Source organism: Notothenia coriiceps, unplaced genomic scaffold, assembly GCF_000735185.1.
Source record: "Notothenia coriiceps isolate Sejong01 unplaced genomic scaffold, NC01 NC01_scaffold00035452, whole genome shotgun sequence".
NCBI lineage: Eukaryota > Metazoa > Chordata > Actinopteri > Perciformes > Nototheniidae > Notothenia > Notothenia coriiceps.
Genome location: NW_011368153.1, coordinates 419,744 through 432,715, shown reverse-complemented (window position 1 = coordinate 432,715; position 12,972 = coordinate 419,744). Strand labels below are relative to the sequence as shown.

General features: G+C 41.8%; 1 protein-coding gene across 1 annotated transcript; it reads right to left on the bottom strand.

Moving 5' to 3' along the window:
- Positions 1 to 2,517: 2,517 nt before the first annotated feature.
- On the bottom strand, positions 2,518 to 8,325 carry eef1e1 (eukaryotic translation elongation factor 1 epsilon 1). The gene is made up of 4 exons (XM_010791403.1): positions 8,217 to 8,325; positions 7,396 to 7,593; positions 5,070 to 5,165; positions 2,518 to 3,459 (listed from the first exon to the last, which is right to left on the bottom strand). Exons 1-4 carry the CDS (start codon positions 8,298 to 8,300, stop codon positions 3,316 to 3,318), a joined length of 522 nt encoding a protein of 173 aa, XP_010789705.1. The 5' UTR covers positions 8,301 to 8,325; the 3' UTR covers positions 2,518 to 3,315.
- Positions 8,326 to 12,972: the final 4,647 nt, after the last annotated feature.

The following is a 12,972-nucleotide window of genomic DNA, read 5'->3' as shown; positions in this document are numbered from 1 at the left end:
TGCTTTTAATGATATGTTGGTTTTCTTGTGCTTCTTCTCGGTGTAGATTGCATAAAAGTGCTTCGATGCATCTCTGTATTACTATTGTGCCAAATGTAGGCTCATTATCTCAGTGTATTGGCCTTTAAAGAACAACGTCTTCAATGTTTTGCAGATTAAGTGGGTCTTTCCGAATTGTAGGAGTCAGCTATGAAGACTGAATTCACACTTAAAATATTACTTTTTCATTTCAGTTAAACCTGAACTACAGTTGAAGCCACCAAAGTTTTCACAGCTTTTTAGACCTCTGCCCCTTTATGCCCAGCTGGAGAGAGACAGAGACAGAGTAATCAGCAGATACTGATGATAATCCTACCTGGTGAGGGAGAGGTCAAAGGTCAACAAGGCTGCCGGGGGCACAGTTGGTAAAGTGGGTGGCTCTTGAGTGTGTCGATCCAGGCCCCCCCCCTGCAGAGTGGAGCTCCTCTCCCCTTTAGAAGTGGTGGGGAAGGTCGCCTCTAATTGGCTGCTCTGTCCTGGTCACCTGCTGGGCCTCGTCCCTGCGTCCGGCTCTGACTGAGAGACCTCAACACACCAGTTTTTTTTTATTCTGCCAACAGTCAGCACAGTGACACACAACAAAAGAGGACTTTCAAAATGACTGACAAGATATATTTTAGAGTTGGATTTAATTTCAAGTACTTTGAAGAATATCCTGGAGTATATTTAATACACTAAAAGATGAAAATATGACCACTTTACATTTTTTGGATTACATTTTTCAACCATTTGTGATGATCGGTTCCAAGTTTTTTTAAACCTTTTTTTTGGCCCTTGGGCTCTGGCAGTCTGATTGACAGATGAAACTTAAAATATAAATGTATTTATTTTATTGACAATTATGTAAAATTCAACATCAATTAAAAAACGCTACAGTAAGTGAACAAATTCATGCAAACATATTTTAAAGCATCTGTTTTATAGTGTAGAACTGTACTTAACTACCAATGGGGACAGGGTGTAGATACGTAAATAACTTTTTTGTCTAAAAATAAAGTAAAGTTTCTTCTGTAACCATAGCAACACCATAAATACAAAGTGCATAAAGAACAACTTGCCCAGAAGCAACTTTTGTGGGCTCGAGCTTAATTAATTACATTTCGGAAATAAGAACAACTGTGTGACGCTGCACATTGGAAACAGCATTCCAACCAAATGTTAACATAACGAGAGGACAAGGGCTTCTTTAACGCGAAACCACATCATAAAGTACCCCAACGAGTCACAAGGCTCTCTCAAATGACTGCAAGCTGTTTTTATCCTTCACATCTTCACAACACTTGCCGCAAACACACAGCAGGCTGTCTTAACGGAAATCCATTGAACTCTGTCTTGTGGCTGGTTTTCGCAAAACAAATTCAAAAAGGATGCTTCACACTGACACATCTGCAGAGAAAAGGGGTCATGAGCTGTGGATGCCTTTGATTTATTTGCACCAGATGAACATTATGGCAGCATCAGATTATGAGGAGCATGTTAAGATTGGGGAAGGGGAAAAGTGTGTCTGAAAGCATTTTAAAGTTACAATTTGAAGATCTCAGTAATTGTGGAAATAACTGAAAGTGTGCTTTTGGAATTTAAATCCCAACTGTGCATTGCCTATTGTTTTTCCCTACAAACGTCGCCACCAGCTATTTATATATTTCATTTTTTCCCTGCAACTTACTTGAACTTCTGTTTTTTGGACTATTTAATCTTTTCATGTTAAGTAAAGTGTGTGTTGCATTGTTCGAGGAGCCTGAAACTTCATTTTCTTGTCTCCAAAAACTACACTTTTACACATTTGATAAAGAATTTGAATCCAGGCACTACATCCAATACCACATGCAGTTGGGCCATTGTCAATCACCATTGAGTTACCTTAACTCAATGAGATTTATTTTTTAATGACTACTTATCATTAACAGGTCCTTCCCCCACAGGCACGACTTGGCCTGTTAACGGTGATAATAGCAAACACCCAGCCAGCAGCAGTAAGGCTTTCTGAGGCACGGATCATTGTTCACATGTCACAAAAAGATCCCTCGGCCTCTGGGTGCTCTTTTCCCTCTCTCTGTGGCCTCCCTCCCTCCCTCCCTCCCTCTCTCACTGCCTCCCTGCGTCCTTCTCTCTCCAGCAGCCCCGTGGGAGCGCAAGGGTTGAAATGACACACAGTGGCTGGCTGTCGCCCAGGGGCCCGGGTTCTGGCCTTGGCTGGCTGGATCTGTGTGGCAGCTGGTGAGCCCGCTGCCCTCCCTCTGGCCTGCAGCATCAACAGTGGTGGTAGTGGGACTGATTGGAGCCTCACTCTGATCTCTGACTCTGAGTTGCTCACTGCTGCCCACACGACTGGTGGAGAGGCAGTGGGACGCAGAGAGGATGCAATCAGGAACACTCACACTAAACTGTCCACTGAAATGGCTGCATGCAAACAATCTTAAGAATAAAATGTCCTGAAAGAGATGTGAGCTGAGAGATGACAGAACAATGTGGACTCAGTGACTGTGCACATTATGGGGTTATGGTTTTGAACCAGTAACCACTTTTATTTAGACAAACTGTTGCTGTAAATGCATTGATATGTCATGAAGGACGCTGCTTTTCCTAAGGACATAATGCACTTGTCAGTTAAGTAACATTTTATTAAGTCTTGATTCCATTACATGTTCATAGCTCAGATTAAACAAAACAAAAATAATCACCATTTATAAATAGAAACACCTTTCGAACAAGCTAGCAGCACTTCAAAACCGTACAGCCTTCCCTTTGTAAACAACTTCCAAAAGTCGCACAAAATAATAATAAAAAAAAAGAAATTAGACCAATGTTGCTGTCTCACATTTTTGCTACTGATACAAGGTTAAGACAGCAAACCTTCCACAAATATTTTAATCAGGAAGGAAAATATTGAGAGGTTAAGACAACCTTCTTTCTTCCACTTCCAACTAATTGTTAAAATCTGATGTAAATGGAAAAAGCAATATAATACAAAATGAAAATGAAGTGAATTTCATTTTTATTAGCAGGCAATCCCTTAAAGGAGTTTCAGTACCTCAGGCTGTTAGGGCGGCGTTAGCTCTTCCTGGTTAAACACCATTTAAAGGAACAGGAAGTGTACAGGTTTGCGACCGGGACAAGACATTAAGGCAGGAATCGTGAAATAAAAGATGTTGGATACAGATGTGGGAAAGTCCTCAGATAGGGATGATGATAAAAAACACTTTTAGATATTTTGCCCAGGTCTGGTCCAGAAGACAGACCGGCTCGTAATGTTATCATGCTGGGAGGGGGGGGGTCTCAGTGGTGTTTGCTGGTGTAGATTCTGTTCCTCAGCACAACGAGAGGGGGGAGGTGGTGTCGGACGCCGGGGCAGCGCTGAATGTGGTCGAACCATCGGGCCACGTTCACATACTGCTCCTTCTCCTGGACTGACAGATCCACCTGGGTGAAAGAGAAAGGGCTTTTTTATATAAAGAAAAAAAAACATAAACCACTTTTTTGTAATATATACAATATCTACAGTTTGCTATTAATATAAAGGGCATAGTGCTGTAATAAATGAAATACATTTATTTTGGACCAGCCAATATTTATTTGGAGCTGAAACAATTTGTTGACCAAAGAAAAATAATCAGAAATATTCATATAATCAATTAATAATTGAATCCAATAATTCATTTTTTCCACTAATAAATGCATAAAATGCTGTTCCAGCCTCTTAAATATGAAGATTTCCTGCTTTTTTTTTGTATCTAAAAGATAAACTGAATATCTTTGGGTTTTAGACAAAAACTAGACATTTAAAGACACAAACTGGGATCTAATAGTTTCACAATTTTTATTGACCATTATTTTGTATAAATGAAAGATAAATATTTCTTTTTTTTCCCTTCTGACTTTTTCAGGTTTTTGTTTCTTTTGTTTTTGCTAAAATACTTTGACTTCTTCAGGCTTCAAGTGAACTGTACTGTGCGGCTTATTCACACCATTAAGGAGCTATCCGTTTAAAAATAACTTCATATTAATGTTTTCTTGTTATTCAATTTGGTGCTAAAATAAAACAAAAAAGGATAATACCAGAACTTATTGGGACATCTTTGGAAAAATCGTATTCGACATGTTCCTTTTCGTTCTCTCATTAACTGGACTGAGACAACCTCCAGGGTGGGGCTCGCTGACCCCGTGTCCCCGAGGTTAAAACCCGCACTGATTGAAACCAAAGTGACGCTCTTCTGCCTGGTGGCGGGGGGGCAAACTTCCATCTCCGCCACAACCACTGACATCTCTCAACATGTGAGCGCTCCCTCCCTCCCCCTGTCCCATCCCGTCCCCCCCCCATTTCTGGTCTCACTTTCTTTGAATACTGGAAGGCATAACGAACTTCCTTCTCCCTGGTCTGAGGCTTAAGACATCACTTTGTGCCACATCGCTTTACTTCTCTGAAGAGAAGTGGGAATGTGTTTATAACCAGTGTGTTGTTTGCCAACTTGTTCTCGGTACCCTTTGGCCATATGACTGGTCTAATTGTGTGTTATGCGCTGTGACAAATTGCTTATTAAAGTTGCGGTTTGACTGAAGTGAGTGCTGATAGGGAGGGAAAGGATGGATGAAGGGATGGATGGAGACCTTGGAAAATGGTGGTGAGAACGGCGCAGAGACATATCAAATCAATCACATTTACCCCTCAATGTTCAATTTCATGTGACTGTAGAAAACTAGAGACATATAACATCTAAGTCTTTCCAATTTAAGCGTCTTTTTTTGAGTTTCAGTCATTTTAACTTAAAAAAATATTGAAATGTGTCCTAGAAGTTCACCTGAATGGGCAACAGTTTATCTACATACACACAAGTTAGGTTACAAATACGTTAAATATAAAATGTACCTTTTTTTAAAGTGAAAAGTGAACCCTGACCCAAAGCTAACTTGAACCAAATCCAAATCTCCTTGAACCATCTCGCTTCTTTTAAGACTCAGCAATGTTAACATGATAATAACCTACCAAATCTGAATGGTGTGACACTTCAAGATGTTAAAGAAAATGCACTTACTATGATTGGATGTATTCCAAAGTACATGAAAGTGTCCGCTAAGGTGAACTGGTTGCCTGCCATGTAGACCTTGTCTTGCAGGTAGAGGTTGAGGTCCTGCAAGAAGAATGCTCACAACATTACCAGCTATGCAAATGAGGTCATTAATTTATGCATCACGGAACGCATTTCTATGTAAACACGCTTGTCTTGACACAACTGATGAATGCATTAGGGGGAGAAATTACATTTACATGAATCGCTAATGAAGAGACTGTTGTTGTTGTTGTTGTTGTTGGCCATGACTTATATTGCATCTCGATAAACACTGTTATGGATTTATAGTACAAATTGAGTCTTTAAGAAGGCATTGCTGACAAAAAAAAGAGAAGGTAAATATATGCAGCTCCTTGAAATAAAATGTATATTAAAATCTCTTTACGGACAGATCTTCGGTATAAGGGAGAATGACAGCAGGTTCGTTAACCTATATATCTGTGTGTGCGTGAGGTCCGTGAGGCCGAGCTAGCGTGTGTGTCTGTGTGCTATGTGGGTAGGAATAATATGTAACCTGAGGGGGTTTAGCATCCCTGCCCATAACTGGCGACCTAGCACAGATGCTGTACAAAACAGGCTATTTGTTTACTCCGCTACCAAATGACTACAACTCGCTTCTCTAATGAAGCCGTCCTAAACTTGGGCATCGTGATGTGTTTTTCTCAGTCCATGTCTGTGCAAAGTCGTGCATGGAAGTGCTGGTCCCAGGGGAAGGGACCATCTTTAGCACTTGGACATTGTGCGAAGGGAACACTCCACGCACACGGAGCATCTTGGGGGCAAATGGAGTTATTGTGCGGCAAGAGTGGGTGATGCCAAACAAGGCATGAAGACGGCAGACTTCCTCCCCTTCCACAGTCAGACCCTGGCTTCTCCTAGCCTACAGCCATGGAGCTGAAGCCCAGTGGAGCATCAGAGGACAGGCAGCTCTCCTTCCACCCCCACCCAGCACATGGAGCTCCAAACCTGGGTCGTTCTCCACCTGCCCCCGCCTCAACTGCAAACTCTTATTATAGATACATTTGCAAAAGCAATACAGGCAAAGTGTATAACATAATTTACATAGACTATTACTCCACCACAACCGGGTCAGGGGCAGAAACTTTCCGAAACTCATAACAATATAAACAAATGTCCAATAATTCGTTTTTGCCCTTTGGGTATGTTGTGTACAGGCAGGAAAAGCACAGCTGTTCATTTTTACATTACACAGAAATAGAACTAATAAATAAATATGAATACCCCAAAGTATATTTGCATTACTATTGCAGTGCATTATATGCCTGGGCGCATTTCTTTGTGATATACTTTTCTACTCTTGACAGTTTGTGACTGCTGTCAGAATACTCCACAGACACTTCTCTATTTTAACCTCACAGTTACCGTCTCAATACAACGTTGAACTGGTCCTGTGCGTTCAGGCAACCATTACTGTTGTCCCCAAGCTCAGACATTTCTAAATGAAGAAGTTTGTATTCTTCCTTTAAATTGTGTAATACATCTATTCAAGATGTTGGTGGTCTCCTTTGACTAAAGACAGTGGGAACTGACCTTGGTGTAATTGGCTGTATTCTAGAAAAATGTTGCTTCATAAAACCAAACAACTGCTGTGGCGGCAGGAAGCCACCCTGCACTAGCCTAATTGGTTTGAGGTGACAGACGTTCCCCAATGTTCATTTAAATTTGGGTTCGGGGCGTGTTTATTATCACATGACATGAGTGACAAGATGCCCACTTCAGAAACAGGTCTCCACTATGAGCTATTCTTATTTGCATCCTGGGGTGTGAAAGTTTAAGAAGTCCTGCAGACAGTTTCTGTGTCTGGACAATTTAATGGGAGATGACTAGTGTGCTTGAGAGAAGAGTGTTAAAGACGGAGCTCGAGCAGCGGGACAGGACAGGGGGCACCAGGCACCAGAACTGAGCTGCTCAGGGCGACTTCCTTCTGTAAGTGGCACCATTAAAATATTTAAGAGGCCTGTCCAGATAACATGCTGCCACACAGCATGACTCCTCAGCCATGCCACAACAGTGTGTCATGCTGAGAGAAACACACACACACGCACGCACGCACGCACACAGTAGCCCGGTGTACACCGGAGTGGATGTGAGAGAAGCTAAAATGCAAAAGTAGGGAATGATTTATTTAAATGATTTTCCTTTCACAAATCCTAGCTTGGGAACAACCAATAAAATCTGGGATAATGGTAGGTACAGCTTCATCAGAGTCTTCAGTTATAATACAACAGCTATTGCAATTCGGAAACAACAACAATTTCTTCTTCTCTACCTTCAGGATGGCCTTCGTGTCTTCTTTCGTGCATCCATCCAGCTTGGTGACCCTGTACTCCAGCCACTGCTGCACCACAGCCCTGCTCTCTGCAGAGTCTCCCAGCAGGTTTGGGCGCTTGGCCTCCTTCACCAGGTGAGAGGCGATTGTCCCCAGCCCTACCAGAGGAGGACCATTGTTATTCTGTAGCACAGGCACCTGCATGAAGAGGGCAATGAGATGGAGACAGTGAAAAACAGAGAAATCTATTTATTCATTCAAACTCAATTAACTATCAGACATCATCTTTGCTTTAAACACCCTTTAAAGGTGCTTAATGTTTTTTTTACACATGTATTGATAAATGAGTATGCCTCTGAAGAAGTGTCTAATAAATGCATGTGAATATCCATTTTTCATTTATTCAAATTAATTAATTAAATGAGGTCGCGTTTCTAAAGTATTCATATGCAAGTAGGATAATGTATGGTGCTACAGAAAGTGACAGCTCTCCTCCCATCAGTTGACTTTAATGGACGGGCATGCGCACAAGATTGAGCTATTTCCATTTTGCTGAGTTGTAGAAATAAAACATCTGGTGTTAAATGTTTCTGCCTGGTGTCGTTATCAAGCCCAACTGACGACAACACTACTGACTCAAGACTGATGGTAACATTTAGAAAAGCCACTGAACTGCCAGTATTGTAATAACACATGACTAGCTTGTTAGCACTCTCTAGCTAGCTACTGTGTGCTAATTACATAGCTTACAAGCGTCCTATAAGATAAAACACCGGTTTAAAGCCAACATTGGACCCAACAAGGATGTATTATCGTGTCACCTTTTTGTCCCCCTGTGTGCTGTACTTGTTCGGCTTTTTCAATCCTAAATATTTCTCCAGCGATGATAGCTCCCGTAACGCCATGTTTCTGACTGTCGGAGGGGCAGTGCCGTGTGAGTGCGATCTGATTGGCTAAAATACTCAACTCCTGCCCACTATGATTTGACTGACGTGCAAATGAACCAATAGGAACACAGTAAGCAAGTGTGTCACAACGGTCACAACATTGCATCAGTGGATGAGCCATCATCTCTTCAAATAAAAAAAAAGAATAAAATAGAATATAATTTAATATAATTTAATAAAATAGAATAAGTTAATTATTATGAAAATGACGGGCAAACCTCAATGTAATAATATAATAATAATACAAATAATAAAATAACAAATATGATTTAATTACTTTTTATTTTCAAAGTTTTTATTAATTAAACCTCAAGTGCTGGAGAAAAGTGTTCCTGTCTGTCTGTCTGTTTGTTTGTTTGTTTGTCTGTCTGTCTGTCTGTCTGTCTGTCTGTCTGTCTGTCTGTCTGTCTGTCTGTCTGTCTGTCTGTCGGTCTGTCTTTCTGTCTCTCTGTCTGTCTTGACAGTCCGTCCCAGCTGTGACATTTTGTGTGTTGTCTGTTTGGATTTGCACTGCACTCCTACGATTTCTCCATAATGAAATGTCACCTGTCAGTCAAAACTGGGCTTATTAAGTATATATGTCCAAATGTGTGTGTATTCTTCGGTATGTACTTGTGTGTGTGTGTTTGTGACACTATAGAGTGTGACAGCTTATCTGAGGTCACACTACACGCTTTCTTTCATCCCCAGCTGTCTGACTGTGTAACAGCTCACCTGGATTACAAGGCTCGAGGTTATCGGTGACTGCAGCAATACAAATCAAATTCATATTTTATCTCTGGATTTTTATTGATGTTATTAAGAGTGAAGTAAAAATATTCAAGACATGGATGTATTAAGGGAGACAGGAGAGGCTGGGAGTCCAAACTGAAGACCGCTGTGATTTTCCTACAGTGACATGTCAAAATGTTTTCCATGGAAAAGGCCTTAGGGGGCCAACAGTAATATTAATTAATATATACTCATGGTATTTGGTTGCTTGATTAACCCTTTTGCGGGTTAAAGACTACTACATAGTCTACTTATACAACATCAACTATAACATCGAAAGCCAATTGTGAATATATTGCTTTTTGTTGATAATAACATAATAAGAATGCAATCAAAACCTGGGCCATGGTCTAGTCTTGGAGAGTAATCTAATGTTGAGTTTCTAGGACCTTTGAATCTGAGTTGTGCTACATGTGTACCACTTCCATTGATGTTTATTGCCTTGCACATATCCATGTATCCACATCTTTCCCTTTCACTGTGTGTACTTAATATAAAAGAACAGATGATATTTTTAAACCCAATTTGTTGGGAAAAAGCTGTCCCAGAAAACAAATTAATTATAGGAATGAGTACACAGACTATCACAAATGATTAGATGCCATGGAACAAGGCACGGCTAATTCTCTGTATTATTGTTTTTTCATCTAACATTCCTTTTTTTTGCGGTTTGTTTATAGGCTCCAGTACGTCATACACTTTTACCATAGAGGGGCTTCCATAAATGAATGCCTGCAGCGTTAAAGTGTGTCTCCTTTAACTAAATGCCTCCAAGCTGCCACATCCTGTCTGTACTCAGGCGGGCTGAGGACACCGATCCCCAGTCCCCGGGTCTAACTGTAGCCTGTGGGAGTTTTCTCATGCCGATTGTGATACACAATCAGGGGTCACATTAGTAAGGAAAATCTACAGTGGGGGTCACCGATAGTGCCGTGGGGCTTCCAAAGGCAGGCATAGCCATAAACACAGCCTCAGTCCTGGTAGATATTTCCCCCTCTTCCTAGTCTGTTGCTTACAATATGCTGTTACACTGATTTGTCTAGCTGGGATGCAGGGCCACTGCCCCGCCTGTCTCCTCTCTTACCTTTCATGACCTGTGAAAGCTCTCTGACTGAATACTGTATTTTAACCACAGATGCTCGCAGAAGGAGAGGGGAGGGATTGGTTGTGAGTGGTCGACATGAACGCTGTCAGCATGGATTGGTGAAATTGCATATTGGTGCTAGGTCGGATCCCCAGCGTGGAACGAACACGGGGACGGGAGCCAGGCGGCAGGGTGACAGTTTGGGAGAAGGCTGCGAGTTGTGAGATGAAGACAGACAGATGTATGGGGTCAGAGGGCTACTCCTACCTTCAGCTCGTGTCAGGTTTTATTTTTGATTTCCAATAGAGCTTGATGCATGGTTGACTTTTTGAAGAAACTAACATGAAGACAGATTTGGGCAATTGAATAGTTAGTACATTGAGCTTTACGTTAAATTAACATCTATTTGGCAGAATAGCTTTATTCAACTAATAACATTATGCTAAATTGAGGTAAAAATGCATTTTTGGTATATGTATTTTTCTTTTTTTTTAATCAATTGTTTAATATAAAAAATGTTTGGACATTGTAAAAGAAGTCAAACAAAAGCCTGTCACAGTTTCCCAAAAGCCCCTGGCATCTTTAACCATCTACTTACAGTCTGAAACCAAAATATATTAATTTATTCACATAAAAACCGAGAAAAAGCAACAAATGTCCTTTTATTCCACTGATCTTAACCTAGTTTCAACGTTCCCTTTTGGAAACTTAATCTGAGAACAAATCCTGAATCTTATCCCCATGACATGTTTCTCATCCTCTTCCAAAGCAGACCTACTCCTCAGCCAGTGTAGTATATGAGTAGTGATAGTCCGCACACAGTGTGTCTTCAGCTCTGAAGCTTCTGGCTCTCGGAGCGGAGCAGAGTCGGAGGATGCCAGAAATGTCGCACCTGCAGGCCGGGCCTTTGGGCCTTTGTGACGACAACAGTGATGGGATTATAGGAACCACCCTGCTGCTCCATGCAGAAACAGGCACCCATAGGCTAAAAACAACAAGCTGGTCCCCCCCACTCCATCACACACACGCACACATGCAAATGAGTGTATATTCAGATATGGTTACAAGGGGGGTGGAAGGGTAGGATGAGCCAGTGACAGGAGTGTAGTGATGACATTTTTGTGACATTTCATGTCTTTCCCTTAACATTTGTGACTCAAGATTAGCATTGGAAGGCATACGTGTGTGTGTGTGTGTGTGTGTGTGTGTGTGTGTGTGTGTGTGTGTGTGTAGAGGGAGGGTTGTGAGTCTCAGGCTGATCAGGAGAGGCCCCGAGTCAAAAGAACAAGTAATAAAGGCAGTTTCTCTATTTCCTCCTCCTCTGCTTATGCCAGCCCACAAGGCTGAGGGACACGCTGGGGGACACAGCACCAGCTCACCAGCCCTGTCCCTGCCTCCCATCCAGCAGCAGTCACTTAGGACTATTAATTACCGCTCTGAATTTCCTACTCCTTACCCGTAGCCATCCGTGTCCCCCTCAGACAAACAACCACGGTGGGAGGATCTTGATTATTATAGCTTCTGAAAAGTCAGATTGTCTTTTATTGAAGTTGCCCACTGGCCATGCAGGTTTCTCCCTCTCTCTCTATCTCGTCTATGAATCAGACTAAATCTAGGAGGAAACGGTTGTGCCGGAGCTCTTGCTGTGGCCGGGAGGTTGATGAGGGAGACTCCCATGTTGTTGGAGGTTTGAACTCACGCAACTTACGAGAGGTTGAAGCATGCACACATACACATGCACATGCTAAGCTCTGGCTAGAAGCGGCTAAAGCCTGTGTTTGCAGCTTCAGAATTCTTCTTTTCTGTTCTGCACTTCACCAGCAGGGAGCACTGTGGGTCTTTCAAAAATCACATAGAACAGCCCTCTTCAGAGTCTGGTTGCATCCAAACCAGGATTCTGCTTTGGAAAATTGAACTTCTTTACAATCTGAAACAAAAAAGTGACTATGAAAAAGAAATGGGATCATGCAGAACTTATAGGAGTATTGAAACCACTGTAACTGCATCTTGAGGAATAATTAAACCAACATTTTCAGTTTACGTTTGGTAGACAATCAAACACTGGAGCAGTACAATTTGAATTTTACATTAGAAATGACTTTTAAGACTTACATATATGTGTTGACAATAGCCAATGCAAATCTTTTACAATAGGAACATATTCAGTTTTTGCGTTGCAGTGGCATTTCTTAAGTGCTGTGCTCTGGGGCACATTCATAACTAGGCCACTTTTTGTTGTTTTTAAAAGGTTAAAATGAACCCTCATCTTTTTGATTGCAAAGTTCTACATTCTTAAGAATCAAAGCCATATAAGAACACATTTGGGAAACCTCTGCCCAGGTCCTAATCCTCCCTCTCATCCGTCTTCATGTCTTTAACCCATTAGTTTGATTCACTACCTCTGGAGCGGGAAAGTGAAAGCTCAGGCCTGCACTTGTCTCTCCTATGACTGTGTCCACTATATCCCTTCTGCGTGGCACTTTATGGCCTGCTGAAGAGGGGTGGAAGGGGCATGAGTGTGTGTGTGTGTGTGTGTGTGTGTGTGTGTGTGTGTGTGTGTGTGTGTGTGTGTGTGTGTGTGTGACTGAGAAAGAAGACGGAAAGTGGAGAGATAGATATAGGGAGATTCACAGGGTTATTTGTCCCTCTTCCCCGCTCTGAGAGCCAGGAATCATGGTCTGCATGACAGGTCGCCAGCCCCCGTCGGGGGTGATCTATATGAGACCCTCTTTATTGGCAATTTCAACCCAGGGACAGATGAGACTGCAGCCAGCC